The 16,761-nt window shown below is 38.3% G+C and overlaps 2 protein-coding genes across 2 annotated transcripts in view; both read left to right on the top strand.

Annotated features, from left to right (window-relative positions):
- The window catches only part of LOC145444644 (uncharacterized), a 226,754-nt gene that overhangs the window by 208,898 nt on the left and 1,095 nt on the right, over positions 1-16,761 (top strand). Inside the window, exons 2-3 of the mRNA XM_080322691.1 lie at positions 11,934-12,129; positions 15,374-15,425. Coding sequence (XP_080178817.1) covers positions 11,934-12,129; positions 15,374-15,425 — 248 coding nt within the window. The remainder of the gene's footprint in view (positions 1-11,933; positions 12,130-15,373; positions 15,426-16,761) is intronic.
- On the top strand, positions 1,409-8,897 carry LOC145437250 (uncharacterized). Its single transcript, XM_080314443.1, has 3 exons — positions 1,409-3,023; positions 7,696-7,779; positions 8,706-8,897. Exons 1-3 carry the CDS (start codon positions 2,832-2,834, stop codon positions 8,895-8,897), a joined length of 468 nt encoding a protein of 155 aa, XP_080170569.1. The 5' UTR covers positions 1,409-2,831.

The raw sequence follows: 16,761 nt of genomic DNA, 5'->3' as shown, positions 1-16,761 counted from the left end.
TATAAAATTGTTAGGTTGGTAACTTTGGGTCAATTGCAACCAGTAGAAGCGATATTCTTGCAGTAGAACATTTGGGATTTATCATTAAAAAATTAAATTTTAAAATTTCTCTGTCAACAACGTAAAATTGTTGGGCTGTCAATAGTGACGATGCACACCTAATGTGGCTCAATTCCAACCACTAGAAGAGAAGTTATTGCAGTAAAAAAAATTGGATTCGAATAAAATAATTTTACGGTAGCTAACTCTTTAAATATTTATTCAAATAACTGATTCGTGGTACAGAACTTGAATATAGCTTTCAATACAAAAACCATTGTAGTAGAATATTTAATAAACTCGAATACTTTTTGTTGCCTCTTTCAAGAGTTAACGGCACACTGAAGGGAGTTAAGCAAATTTGAATTTGCTTCTAAATCCATTTCAATCCCTTTCGTGTGCCGAAAAGTATTTGAGTTTAAATATTGGATGTTGTGTTGAAAGCTATAATAATTTCCAATAAAATCACGGAATTGGAAAGTTTATGCGGCAATAACTTCGCTCCTAGCAATAATCTTGCTTCTACTGGTTGGCTTGAAGCCAAATTTGGTTTACAGCGTTGTTTTAACCAACCTAGCAATTTTATCACATAGCCAGTGAATTCTGCAGAATATTTTTTCAACAGTCCCACTCTGCTTTCATTCCCGAAGCCGCACAGTATTTACTCCATGATATGATGTTTTAATGCCCGCACTGTGTCATTGATATCGAGCTATGTAATCGAATTTGGTGAAATGGGGGATTATGTAGCGTAGTGGCAGCAATAAGAGCACAGAGCTAATGCCACGACCTCGTGCACAATAATCCACTTTTTACTGAATTGAGAATGAATGAAATGAATGCAATGTGATGAAATTTGATATTGGTGTGATCGATACCCCGCGCTCGGATTAAAAGACGAAATTCACTCGTGAATTCGTGTTAATACTGGAATACGGTTTGGGTGCTAACAATTTGCTTTAAAGATCAACTAGATTGGCCAAAATGTCTTTGTCTCGATGCGTAGAGTTTTTTCTCCTGATGTCGCCAATATAATTCATGACTCATATAAATGAGTGTTTGCGGAGATATCGAGTCGTAAATGTCCTAAAATGGCGCCACTGACAAAAACGCCGGTAAAATCAGTGACCCGTGTTGATGACGTATAACACATGATGATCTGTGATGCTTTGGTCGTGACTGTATCTGCGATATGACGTCACGATATTTGGTGGATGATCGATAAAATGCACAATCTCAAGTTTCACATCTGAACAATATTCAGGTTGTCAAGTTGGATGCAGATGGATGCGATGTTGAATTGAAGAACGAGGAAGATGTCATCAAGATAAGTGGTGACGGGGTTGAAGGTCACATGAAGGTTGGATATCAAGATCAATCAAGTTAGATAACGAGTCCATACTTCTGATTGGATTGAACGTTCGATCATTTCACTGACTTCACGCAACGCTAGGCACGTGAAGCGATCACCTCGCAGTGTAGTATCGCCAATCTGTAGCTCATGGCATAATAATGATCGTTTTGAAGACGCGAAAATTTTGTAGGGAATAGTAACCTTCCTGCTTGTGATAATTTCATAAGCCATTTTTTAGCCTGCTGAACTTGAAGATTTTTTGTTGTCACTGTATTTAATTTTCAATCCCCTCCCGGATTTTCGATCATTTTAAATCGAGGGATGGCGTTTTTGCCATTGTTTTTTTTTAACAAGCAAGACAACTTTTTAAAATATTTCGAAGTCTGGCACTGAATAATCGAAGAGCTTCTTCCTGAATCATTGTGTGTGGGAGTGGGGGGGGGGGGGGCATTCAACGTATATTCTGGACAAAGTTCTGCTTCGATATATTAAAGCAACGATGTAAGAGATGCGATTTGGAATCGAATTGCTTGGTTTACCTAAATCAAATAGCCTTGAATGTAACGTTATTCAGCTTTGATCAATTCAAATAACCAATAAATGACACGGTGATTAAGAGTTGAAGCGAATTTAAATATTCTGTTGATTCAAACCCAGAATTTTTCAATGACCAATTACTTCTACTTTTCTGAAGTACTTAAGTACTCCCGTACTTGTAGCACTTAAACAAGTAAATCCTATTTCCGACACTCTACTTGTACTTGTTCTCTGTCATATTTTGAGATTTGCCAACTTACTTTTCGATATTTACAAATTATCAAGTAGAAGTATTATGTACTTCCACAAAGAGAGGAAGAGAGAGACCAAGACGAAGAAATTCAGGTGCAGAGTCCAAAATTTCTTCATGCTTGGCGCAAAATAGATGTGGACGGACTAATATATTTCCTAAAAAGTTTCGATCAATATAATGCATGTAGCGGTTACGTCGTTCATGTGCGCTATTTCAGGTGACTCGTTTGAAAAAATATGTTCTCAGAACGCGACGATTTAGCCTAGCCCGCAGTAGGCAGTAGTAGTCACTACGGTAAAGCGAACGTCGAGTGATCGTACGATACGCAAGCCGAAAGCGATCTGACTGGCATGATTGCTTGATTGATTTTTCATTGAGTTAATTTCCTAGTGTGCATTATCTACGTTGTACATTCTGTTGCGCTTTCTCATTGAGTTTGTGTTCGAGTGCTCTGTACGGCGGTCATTTTTCTTGGACGGCGCGCCAAATTGACAATTTTCGAAGGCATCATATTCTAACCCTTACGGTGTGAGGTGTTGGAGTAATTTCTCGTCTTGACTTTGATTTATCTGTTTGCAAGTCATTGATATTTCTTTTGAATTTTGTTAATAAAATTCTTCAGTCACACATATATCTTAGGGATTCTTGATGGTGGATTGTGACCTCACTCGCAACACTTTATTTTCACAGGAATCCACTCTATCATTCAAAATGGTTCTTTCCCTCGCGGTGGTGGAATATTTGATCAATCTCTTCAATGCAGAATATATCAAATTGATTGAAGAACTGTATGTCAAGCAGGCTGGTTTACGGGAGTTATCAGGGTATAAAGTAAAAAAGGTCTGCTGCAGATATATTTTTCTTATGCTATTTATTTAGTTTCATGTTTGGTGTGGATTTGAACTCTGAATCACGGGTGACCGATTCCACTATTCTATTTGCTTCTACTTTCCAATGTACTTCATCATCTTACAGTAGGTAATCCAGTAATCAATACCTGAATATCTAACAAAACTAAGTAACCGAATGATTTCTTGTGCGCGCTTGAATTAATATTAATTATGGTTGGGTAGTTTACAGGTGGCCAATTTGTTTTGGGGTTCAAGGCATCATTTCATGGCTCGCTATTACAATTTCAGTAGAGTGGATATGGTGTTATTTTAATAAGACCATATAATGCAAAAATCTTATAAGATATCGAATTGGATATTATTAGTAACGAGAGAATGCGCAGTGCAGTAAGTAAGCAAGTTTCAACTTATAACATGTGCTTCTAATTTCTACTTAACTTGCGTTCATAATATTGCCAGTCGGTCTGGAGTATACGCAGAAGTAGTTAATGTTGTGTGCGTCGCAAATCAAGTCCAAGCAGAAGTAATGGTTTGAATTTATACACAATTCCAAGCATAGTTAGCTCTTAAAACACCTGTTCAAAGTAGAAAATGTAAGGCCTTGAAACTACTCAAGTAAAAAGTTTTCAAAAGTATTTTTAGTCGATGTTTCGCAGATATTCTGTAGTATATCATTAGTGACTACTTTTGAATTTCTGCTTTTCGAAATCCAATGCGTGAAAAGTATGTGTATTTGCGAAAAGGCTAGCTTAAAATCGAAACCAATTGGGCTAGTAATGTAAGTAGGTACGGTAAACCTATTTTGCACTCTGAAAAGTAGTTTATTGATGGATATGGTTGATAAAGTTTTCTTACTTCAAGTACTTACGCAAGTGGTCATCTTTCCGTTATGAGTGAAATTGTCATAATAACCATGTATTCTGAAAATATGAAAGTGACTCCTTAATTAGATGGGGTTAGCAAACCAGTACTTCTCCAGAATACTGAAATAAATTTTGTATACTTCCGCTGCTTACTCAGGCGACAATATGTTTGACTACTTCCAGTTCTACTTGAGCAGTTATTTTACATAGGGTCACGATATGTCGGGTTACCCGGGTTACCATACCATACGGAAGCTGAGCGAATGTTGACCTTTTTTATTTTCTAGTCGACCACCTAGTACAAAATGTTCAAACGCCTATGTGATTTGTGACCAGTAATTCAATGCGACCTCGCTAGAGATGTCTTTCATTTCGATAACGTGCGTGTGCCAGCACGTAACCACAGGGGGTCGAACCCCCCTATTTGAAACGCCGAAACTACGTCATTTAGAAATGATCTAACTCTAATATTCAACTGCAATTCAATAATTGTGATATCAGTGTTCCACGCGGCAGATCTGCGATAAGCGTGTTGTATATTAGCCAGAATAGTCTGTGATGTTATCCTGCTGAGATGGTCGCGAAATTAGTAGGGATGGTGTGAACCTCTGAAAGGTTCGGGTTCGTGTGAACGCGAACCTTTTTGAAAGGTTCTGTGTGAACACGAACGTGAACCTCGTGACGTCATATTGCTAATTCCAACCCTATCTTTCAATGAAGTGATAGCCTATGTTAAAGTACACGATACCTAGTGAAGACTCGGGCCATATAATATCGCATTGCTGAAGTACATATTGGCGTTTTAAACGTCGCTAAATGTATCAACCTCGGTTATCAAAGGATATAATAATCTCATAAAATCAATACATTCCGTCGCTTTGCCAACAATTTCGACGAGGACTTACCAGGGGATATAAGCTTACGCCTTAATGGTCTTAGCCAGACCGGACAATGTATTCGGAGTCTGAGTATTGCTACATTGATATTGAGCAGAGTGTAAAACGGGTTTCTATACTTGCTACCGATACCATAAACCAGTGATTCTCGACCTTTTTCAACTCGCGGACCGGTAAAATTGAAAAAATGTCTGGCGGACCGGTGCTCTTCGAAAATTGAAATGAAGCCTAAATGTAAAGTATGCAACCGTTTTTTGTAATTATATGGTGCTAGAGAGTGACATTTAAACCAAGCACCAAGTCGAACCAAGCATCTTGCCGTGCTACCTTGCTCATTGCACACTTCCATCAGACGCATACGCTACTCTGGCAACTACGAATACAATGTGTGCCGCAGGAAAACACCTTGCAGCACTATACCGGCCATCCGTAAATCCAGGCCGCAAAAGCACTTCGTTAGCCCCCCCCCCCAAAAAAAACGTTGGTCTTAGTCTCCCACAGGGAGATAAGCCAAACTCCCGGGAGATTCGCCCCCAGACCCTACAGTTCGGTGGATGTTTTCACCTGTACTTGTGAGCACATTCATTCTACTCGGTGCAAGCAGAGAGTTTATGTATAGCTTAATCGCGGCAATACCGAATATTATCGATCATTCATGGCTGGATCGGTTTTCTCGCTGCCGAATGTTTTGCACGCCATTCGGAGTTCCATGTTAGCCTATACTTCATTAGAGGTTGATACGTCGTGGCGCGGTAATGGCTGATGCAGAAATGCCTATTTCTATAAATCATGCTTATATCTCGGAGAAGGGCACCTAATAAGCAAGACATTCAGTGACACTAAATCGCGCAAAGCGCGAAAAAAAAATTGATAAATGTTGGAAAAAGTTTCAGAAAAATACGCTATGCCTAAGGTTCATTTGCAAAAGAATTTTGGGCACTTTTCAAGCTCGACCCCTCTCCGATTGGGCGGTTTTGGGTGCCCGAGTTACGGTCCTACACAAAATGAATGAATCGAAAACGAATGATCGCGCAAACTGCGCTGTTTATCGATAAGTCAGCTCGTACCGGTTCTGTACTTGTTGCTCGCCAAATAACACGTCTTGAACTTTAAGTCAAATCGAACATGTGTGAAGCCCTAATGATGCCTCAGGAACTTCTGAATTATTTTAAAATCTGATACTTTATTTATTCTATCAATGGACAAGCCTTCAATATTACATCTTGAAATTGAAGTATAAAATTGTAATATACCTCGCGGACCGGCGGGAATGTCGTCGCGGACCGGCGGTTGAGAACCACTGCCATAAACAACAAGCTATATAGCAGTAGCCAGCACCTTAATCGCACGGATTTGGTTTTAATGATACAGTAAAGATATGAAATCGAGATTGACCCCGTACGCCCGCTCGATTTTATACATCGGAAAACGATATCAATGTCATAGATTGGTTGAATAAGCATCATTCGCTGACTACGTATATCGCTCGTGATGTTGTGTGATTGCGGGTCAAACTCACAGCAGAGAGTCACTAAATATTCACGAACGGAAAGCTGGATATGTCGAGAAATTTTTGGTAACAAAAAAGCAAGTAAAACTTTTAAGGTTGTCAGGGTGCATGCTCATTTGGTGTTGATTTTTTATGCTGCCAGCGCCATGCATAGAGTGACCCGCAGTTGAAATGCAATAAATTTGAACCAAAGATCTTATAATGAAGTGCAAATTACAATTTACCAAAAAGGTTCACAGTGCAGAACCTACCAAGGTTCTGTTGTGAACGCGAACCTCCAAATTTCCGAGGTTCACACACAGAACGCGGACGTGAACCTCACGTTCACACCATCCCTAGAAATTAGGTTATTAATTCCTGTGCGCGTGACAATCGTCGCTAGCCAGATTTATCGCGTCTCGATCAAGCCTGGTTCCGCAGGCTTGAATGATTGCCTCTGCACCAGGCCCGGTTAACACTATATCATCGCTTGCCTGTGCAATCGGATCTGCATTGCCGATCTGCATTGGCGGCTCCGGCCTGGTGTTCACAATATCATCGATGGCCTACACAATAGCATCTGCAATAGGCCTAGTGCGAAAGATATCATTGGTGGCCTAATCGTGTATGCTTTGGCTCCTATCACTCGCTGCGCTAATTAGTGATGGTTTTGACATATTGATTAAAAAGCGATATCGCGAAACTGGATACATCGAATCGCTGCAGACAGACTTTACCTTGCGCAATTGATTTCCGCTAATTCTTGAACTTACGAAGAGAAGAGACTATATGATCGCCATTTACACATGTAGTTGACCCGAATTTAATTGACGCTATATTGGTAAATTTGAAGAAGAAAAAAACTAATTATCGACTGGCTAAGCGCCTAGCGTGTGCTGAAAAGCGGCATGTAGTAAAGTGCGTTTTTAGTACGACGATGTCGTCATCGATATGGAGCAATTATGACGTCGCAAGACTTCGCCACCTCGTAAAAAAATAAAAGTCGGCGTTTATCGGGTGGTTATGATTTTACAGTACTTTTAATTCTATTTAACGGTTTTCATTTTTAGACAAGATTAAACCTTGAATACTCACTTTTTTTCTACCTGCATATGGCTTCTTCTCCTTCAATTTGAGTAGAAAGAAGGCGGTAATTCTATTTGACTACCGACGATGACTACTTTGATGACCCTCTTCTATATCATACATTCGTACAATGCATATCATATTCCTTAGCAGATTTCAAAAAAAAAACATATTCTGGAATGAGACTGAAATCGATGTATTATATGCATTATGGAGAATCGAAGAATTCATACTAATTACTATTGTAACTATATAAATAATTATTCAAATGGGAGTGCATCGTGAAAATCAAGTTATCTTACGTAATGAAACCGATATTGTGTTCAGATAAGCAAGATCCTGCTCAATTGCACAGAAGAAAAAGAAAACATCGATTGGTCGTTGATTGAGACTTGCTGGAAAAAGTATCAAGTACGATTCATCATTCGATTCGCAAATTATTTTAACCCTAGACAGCTCAGGTTGGGGTCAATTTGACCCCAGGCGAGCAAATATATGAGTCATATTTTCATGTGCGGTCAGATTGTTCTTGACAGCCATGTAATCCTAAATGGTCATATGCACTATCAATTGGAATAAAGCATTAGCTGGTTATCTCTATTTCCTCGCCGCTATGAGATATTGATTTAGCATGGGTCAGATTCTGAAGGTATAGTGGCCAGACTAAGTATTTTCCTCCTCTTTGTAATCGGACCGATTCCGGCTGTTTATATGATTCTTTCGCATTTTTTAGGTAACGTGGAGTCAACGAGACATGACGAATAGCTTTCCGATTGTTGTATTGTAATAATTTTTGTAATAAACAACTGATGGGGGGTGTTTGACCACAGCTCGCCATTCGTGTAATGGTATTAGGCCTCAGCGGGAACTTTGAAATGGGTAGAGAGTAGGGTTCAATGTTCCAAAAAGGTAGATGCATCGTTATAACGTCCCGCAGGAGGTTATTAGACAGCTGTATAGCGAAATTGGTAAGAAAAAAAGCATATTAACTGATGGGGTCAATTTGACCCCACCTGACCCATCGTGTAACGATATCCCACCTCAGTGGTCTAGGATGGGTAGAGAGTAGGGTTCCATGTACCAAAAAGGTAGATGGATCGTTATAACGTCCCGCAGGATGTTATTAGACAGATCTATAGCGAAATTGGTAAGAAAAAAAGCATATTACCTGATGGGGTCAATTTGACCCCACCTGACCCATCGTGTAACGCTATCCCGCCTTGGCAGTCTAGGGTTAAACGCATTTATATTTACCTATCATTTTATATGAATTCGAACCCAATCATCTCTTCGGCGGCAATCTTAAAGTACGGGAATAACTATTTTTCGCATTTTAGATGGATCTCCTGAATATTGCCGTGAATGGCCTGATACCTGTCCAGGATTACAACCGAATTTTGGAGCGCGGGACAGCAATTTCCGTTTTTGGCAATATCCATGCCGTGTTTTACGTTGATGAAGCAGATGAATTCAGAAAAACGTTAGAAGCTTGTCAGCAAAAGAAGGTAGTACTTATCATTCAGTATTAGTTGCATTGGATAACATTCTTCCCCACCATCGCACATTCATCATTGAATTCTGCCACACAGTACGAGTCCCCTCCACATGAATTACCTCATATTCCATGACCGAGATATCCACCGCAGTTGCGTAGTTCGTGATTACTGGTAATTTGTTCATTTAAAGCAGGGCTGTCAAACTCAACATGCGTCGCGGGTCAGAGTCAAACTTTCAGAGCACTCGCGGGCCGGACCAGTCAAATGATTCCAAAATATTTCCTCAAAAGCCTTAATCCCCTTGTTTTTCACTTGAATACTTGGTTACTTATACTCTATATAATAATAACGTTATATTGCAGCCATTTGGTTCTATTCCATCAATACCCTCTATTATTCGCAAACAACCGAATTGGAGAAATTACGATGAATGGCCGAACCGACGTTGGTGAATCGCTATGCTTGCTTTGTTTTAGTCGGTATCTGACAATCCTATGTATGTGTTGTGATGAATACACGTGATTTAACCGTAAACGTAGACGTTGAAAATAGGTTCATCATTTTCGCATCGTGATTCGAATTTCTCCTGGAGCCAAGGAAATGTTAAGTAGTAAGCGCAAAAGGAGTGCGACCACAGATATTTAAATTATATTTTGGTGTCATAATTATATTATCCACTTCTGCAGATAACTACTTTGTGGTCAGTTTTTGCATGGAACTATGAACTCACTGAGCACTTTTTCGCCTTCTCAGAATTAAATGTCGATTAGGGTCACCATATTTTGGAAATCTGAAAAAAGACACCTTTTAAAAAAATTCAGACTCGCAATACAGGAGTGAAATTTTAAAAAATGTCAAATTTATTCCAAGTTTGTAGTTGGTTGAGTAAAAAAAGGTCACCTTTCTGGCTCAACTCCCGAAAGACCTGCTGCGTTACTTCAGTACTTATTTGAAATTTCTCAGTTGAATTTTGACTTAGATGTTACCAAAATTTTCAAAAAAGTGGACAAATCTTCAAAGAGGTCATTTGAGCGTGCCTCCTTAAAGGTGATGAAAAAACTTATTTTTTTCGAATTTCATCGGCTTCGTTGTCAAATCGTCAGCTTACCTTAAAAAAACGTTGCGCACCAAATTCGATTCAATTCCAATCAGTGAAAGCCGAAATCACTCAAATTGAAATTTCGGTCATTTTGGAAATAATAGTATTTACGGTGACCAATTTTGTCACACCGACATGATCAAAGATCGTGTGTCAGGTATGCCTGAAGTGGCAGGATGTCTTTCCACTTGATTTGATCTTGATAAGGTCCTAGGGTGGGGTTTGAAGGAAGACATCACCAGTGAACGAAAAAAATATGTGACACGGATTACCTGGAAATTGGTCCACTTCATTGAAATAGACATCCTAAAACGACAGTGAGATAATTTTCAAATGGAGTACTTAACACACTAAAATTAACGACCAATAAAAAGAAAATGAACTGACAAGCAGGTAAAATACAGGTAAATATATTTCTCATGTGATAGTCATATCTAGAAGTTTTTTTTTTCGCACAAATTTAGATTTGACAAAATCTATTCCAATTATGCAGGGCATACTCTCTGCCTTGATTCAAAGTTTTTGTTGTTTGCAAAGTCGCGATTCCCAAAACCTCATCCACAGAGACATCAGTTGCATTCCTCAGCAGCTCAGTGGTTGAATATGGCTCTGCTGTTTGACATAGACTGATCCAGAGGGTTGAAAATGGTACTGACTGCAATTCAGAATGGGCTATGCCACTGAACATTTCTGATACTTCACATTTGCGAGATTCGGGGAAACCAAATGGTAACATAGTGAGCTTATGAAGCACATTAGTCATTTTCTGTTATTTCAATATCACCAGGCCCCCTATGTCATAGAGTTATAAAAGGCATTGGTGTTTTACCACGATAAATGGATACAATTAGACCATAGTAACCCAAAATGGAGGAGGAGGATGACATGAATGGAGGACAATAACTTTTGATAGGAAGAAGATCTGTCACGATGCCAATGAGTCTTATAATTTACCTATGATAGTACCGTAGGAGTGGTGCAGAGCAAATAATAAAATATCATATAATATCAAATTGTATCGTGAAGAAATTTACATTGGACCGATCAAGGATATAGATCACTTGAGAAATATATATACCTGGATTTTACCTGCTTGTTAGTTCATTTTTTTTGTGGTCGTTAATTTCAGTGTGTAAAGTAGGCCTACTCTATTTGAAAATTATTTCACCATCGTTTTGACATGTCTATTTCGATGAAGTTGACCAATTTCCAGGTAGTCCGTGTCATATATTTTTTTCGTTTACTCGCGATGTCCTAATACAAACGCCACCCTATAGGCTTGTATCAAGATCAAAACAAGTGAAAAAGACATCCCACCCACTCTGGGCGTATCTGGAACACGATTTTTGGTCATGTCTGTGTGACAAAATTGGTCACCTTAAATACTATTATTTCAAAAATAAGCAAAATTTCAATTTGACCGACCTCAGCTTCCACTGGTTGGAGTTGAGTCAAATTTGGTGTGCAACGCTTTTTTAGACAATTTGACAAGTATACCGATGAAATTTGAAAAGTTGAGTCAAATTTGGTGTGCAACGCTTTTTTAGACAATTTGACAAGTATACCGATGAAAATTATCACCCCTACAGTTGCCAAATCACTTTCAAAAAAGTCAAAAAAGAGGATGTATGGTTACTCTAGTGTCCATACGGCAGTGACTTGTTGCTGATGGCGACTACAGTGTAACCTCAACACCACGGTCGGATGGTTATAATGTGGCCTATGAACATACTCGACATTTTCTGACTTGAGAGAATGCAAGTGTTTCCTACTAGAAATCTCAACATGTGTTAGAAATGTGTCGGATAATACGGCCATTATTCAGAATCGCCTAGCGGGCCAGACTAAACCGTCCAAACTGGTGATACAAAGTATATCGTAATACATGATGGCCCCTGGTGAAATGGTCAACAATAGTGGTAAGCAGCATTGTAATACACAATATGAATAGTCATAATTTATCACTGCAGATCGAATATATCAGATGCATATTCTACTTTGGATCTGGTGCTTCACTCGATGATATTTCGTCTCTCGTCAACAACTCCAATTTGAAGAAAGTAACATTGGTTTACTGCGGAAAAAGTGATATGTTAAAAGGAGACAAATTGAAGAAAGTCCGGAAGATTGTAAATGATCTCGATACTGAGTTGGAAGTTTTATACTGTGAGTCATTATTTGGTTGCATCGTATCTTAGATACGTTTTAGTAGGTATATTAAATGAGCGCGATCACTTTGAATGGGATGGTCAATTCGGGTCCAATTCGTTACTAACGCTAGAAATCATAAGGCTTTAGTTTCATGCATGACATAGCGTCATTGTCAGGTTATGTTTAATTTCATTCGACATCCCATACTTAATATGAATAATTGTTGTTGGGAATTCCGACATGATCTCTGACACGTTACTGATTGTGAGCCTGCATATCAATTTCAAAGCAAGGCGCCATTAACGTGGGTCAAAATCTACTTCACTTGACAATGTCAAGTATGCATAAATTAGTATTCACCATATAAAAATTATTAAAGTAGAGGTAGTATGCGAACAAAACTACTTGAGTAAGCGAAACAAGTATATAATAATAAATACTACAAAAAAGCAAAAGTACTTCGCTGCTGATAGTACTTCTACCATTATGGGGCGTGATAAAGATATATCGAGCTTGACAAGGGGACGATAAGTAAAAGAAACTTGTATACCACTTTCATATACTCATATAACTTTAGAACAAATTTAATGCTTCAAGTATCTTATTTACGACATCTGGTGACCAGGCGGACTCCGATCGTTTCTGAGAGTTGCTAACACGAGTTCATGAATGATTAGAGGTAGTCAAAGTAAGTAGTCAGAGTTAAGACTCATGTAGAACGATAAATAGCACCATAAGCTGATGCTGATATACAAGTGGAAGTAGCAATTTTCAAGAAATCACAAATTAACTTAAGGTGGAAGTAGAAAATGTATTAGTCTGAAATGCAGTGAAATAAGTTGTTTCAAAAAGTAGATTTGGTCTAAGGTCGCATACTTTTAGCAGTTTATAGGAGATATCTACTTTCAAAATTGCAAGATAAATCTTTGCGGCTAATGCAAAACGATTAAAGACACTGTAAGTGTGTGGAATCTTTGAAAATATGTTCATGCAGTCATCGTGATACATGCGCTATTTGAGGCGCCCCCCATAAGAATTTCACTGAAACGATGACGAATACAAAGCTAGGAACAACTTGATACTTTTCAAAATCAATATTGTATGAAGTAAGTAGTTTTGACTAACAACTGTTACATGAAGTAGTTAGGGCTGGGCACAATGATTCGAGTACTCGAATCTGAATCGAGTACCAATTTTAATGATTCGAGTCGAGTAGTAAAAGACGATTTTTTCGAGTACTGAAATTATACGCTCCTCGCCATTGAAAGTTAACTTATCAACGAGAATTATAGCTTCGATACTCATTTTCACTGCTGAAGCCTTGAAACCTTGATTCACCGTATCGTAGCATACGAAACATATAGTACAATGCTACGAACGTTACTGGAAATAGCACATTTCCGAAGTAATGATCATCCCACAACATTGTCACCAAGTGCAATCAAATCGGTATGGTCGAAAAAATACCAAAGTATCTTTAATGTGATAGATAACATGCATTATATTCTTTGTGGTCGCATAAAAGGTACATATTTGAACTTTGACATAGTACGTTCTGTTATGACGTCATAATGAGTGATACTCGATTACTCGACTCGACTCGAAGCATTTTAAGTGATTCAGAATCGAATCACTCAGGTACTCGATTTTGCCCAGCCCTAGAAGTAGTCTAAAATGCAAATCCCTTGATTAAGCGATGTATGTAGACAGCACTACTTGAGTAGTCTGATAAAGTAGAGTTACTTCGTTACTGACCACCTCTCTGCAGGATTCGTGGTTTTATGTCATATAGCATCCCACATTTTATATTGGCGTTGATACGAATACTTTCATTATTCATGTGCATTGTGCATTCTTTTAGGTAGAACTGAATTAATATTAACAACATTGCATTAATTCCGAAATCGTTTTGTCCGACCTGATCAAGTACTATAAATTTTAAAATAGCATTCGGGATTACTTCGATTTACATTTGATACGAAAGCGAATATATGAGTTCACACTTGTTCTGTGAAAGTATCTCACAGAACGTGGAACCGGTACGAATATAAATCGAATATAAATTTAGTGATTTAAATCGATTGACAATACGTAAATAATTAGCTGCATATTGCAGGGATGGTTTTTCAAATGGATTAGAGTTGCTTTCACTCATTCTGATATCTAATTGGATTAGATATACGTAATATAGATTCTACTGCCGGGGCATCATATTGGGTTTGATTTATAATTTCACTGCCCACTGACATTACTATAACACATTAAAACGAAACTGCGCTCTAAATATAATGTTCTCTGAAATGAAAGTGGAGAGTGTGAAAAACATTTGGCCGCAGCAATATTCCCTTTGAAAGCCACCGCTTTTGAACGGAAACTATAAAAAATAATTTAACGATTTTATGACTCCACTCTATGCATCTCTATAGTATTGAGGTCACGCGTAGTCTCTTTTGCCTGGCTTTAGATCAGTGGTTTCCAACCTTTTTCGACTCAACGCCCCATTTTCAAGCGCCACAGAGATCATCGTCCCCCAAATTTTGTGAACCGAAAAATAGGCATACAAACTGTAATCACCAGCGGGTTGAATAAAATAAAATCAACTTTTCTGCTCGATATCGAAGTTTTACACTTTTGCAGCTAAATTCTCGTGGGTTGAATAAAAGAAGATCATTTCTCCGACTTGACTCCAATATAGCCGTTTCAACGCGCCATCGCCCCCCATATCGCCACCTCCGCCATTTTCGCCCCTGTGACCCCCTTCGTCGTCCTCGCCACCCTACACCGCCAAATCGCCCGCTGGGGGCGATATCGCTGACGTTGGGAACCATTGCTGTAGATAATGGTTTATGATTCATTCGAAGATGCATTTTCATCCGTACTTCGACATAGAATTTCACGTAACTTTCATTTTCATGCGACTTTTTGATCAAGTTTTAGCCATTGCCGAATCGGACGTGGATATGGACGCGAGAGAAAATAAAATATGGATTTGTTCTTGGATTATAATGTATCATCAGGAACAGGATGCGGATTTAAAATAGAAGATAAGCGCTAGTTCCGTACGCCTACCTACCATAACTAAATCACCGTTTATCGTAGGACACAATTCATTTATATTTTTTATGATTTCAACTCTCTTTGAGCGTGATAACTGTTTCAGATATTACGCAATAGGCTCAGCAACAGAGCACAATTCATAGGATGCATACATCTTATGCTAACAAGCATTTTAAGCTGTATAACTTATTTCTTATTTCAGTGTACCGAGAAACGGATGCCTGGGAGCAACTTGACTGGGATTTTTATTACAGGTGAGTAGAAGTTGCGAAGTCTGACCGTTCTAAAATGAGAGTTGAGATTTATCCTTCCATTACATCGTCGATCCATTCACATGCACATCCGGTCTCAAACAACAGCTTAGAAATATTGTGACGCAAACTGTGTATTATATAAATTAATATACAATATTAACTGATGTGATGTTGGATAGTGACATCATAACGTTGACACGCGGTGCATCAAACGTAGCTTTACGGAAAAAAGACTTTGTTTATTCTGCAAGAATATAATGGCGCTGTCATGCATCATTTCACATCGAGTCGCAACATGCTTTTCACATCACTCCTAGTTTTGCTGAAAAAAATGAAAGTTGTCAAATTGAAGTAGAAGAAATAAATGCTTAAGTAAATGGTGTAAGCGGGCAGAACGTACTTTATACTTTGAAAAAGTGGAGTTAGTTGGTTACTGACCACTTCTCTCAATATATACTAAAGTTGGTCTCCGGCAGTAATGCGTCACTTCAATTCATGATTACTTGCTGCATTCAGACCACACAGATTTCATTTTCCTGGGAGAAATATTTGTTGTATTATGAAACTGAGATTTGATGAGATCCTCGAAGAATTTATATGTTAATACGGCGTAGGTCGAGAATTAATGCGTCCGGATTATTTAGCTGCTGGGGGTGAAATATATATAGTTATTGCTCGTAATATGTTGTCACATAATTTTTAAAGAGACAATCGATATAGTCACTGATTGAATTCGAACAGAAGTTGGAGTGATCCCGTTCATTTTTTACTCGGGTGCATGTAGCAATAGTGTAAATGAAAGTTTGAAAAGTACTGGAGTATGCGCATTTCAAATATTATTACTGGGACTGGTTGTCAAATGCTTTTCTTAGGTAATCGCAAGTGAAAACTTACAAATTTTTCGTAAACTTCGTCTTGAATGTGCTCAATAGTTGTGCTGCAAATCGACAGATTTTAAGATTAAGATTAATTTCCAGTCAGACTCGGTCATCTAGAAAATTTCCTGCTTTTGCAAAATTGATTAGTATTTTAATTACAGTTACATTTTCCTTCAACACACAGTAGAATTAGAATGACGCTATACAGTTATTTCCAACTTATGGTAGAATTATAATTATCGCGTTGCTTTTTTCAAAATAGATTAAAACTGTAGTTATAGCTAGCCTAAAAATTATTCCAAATTAGATTGGGATTAGAATTACTGAGTCCGCAAAAAACTAGGTCATTGAATCCAGTTCCGTTACTATCAAATCAGCATGATAATAGCAAATGTCTGTCCAACAAGCTTGGCTCGTTTCGCACTACACAATTCTCTCAGTAGCATTTACAGAAAACC

Source organism: Botryllus schlosseri, chromosome 1 (genome assembly GCF_051294905.1).
Source record: "Botryllus schlosseri isolate E-star chromosome 1, Bs_hap1, whole genome shotgun sequence".
NCBI classification, from domain to species: domain Eukaryota; kingdom Metazoa; phylum Chordata; class Ascidiacea; order Stolidobranchia; family Styelidae; genus Botryllus; species Botryllus schlosseri.
Note: the sequence above shows the minus strand (reverse complement) of the source record. Positions and strands in the feature narration are given on the sequence as shown.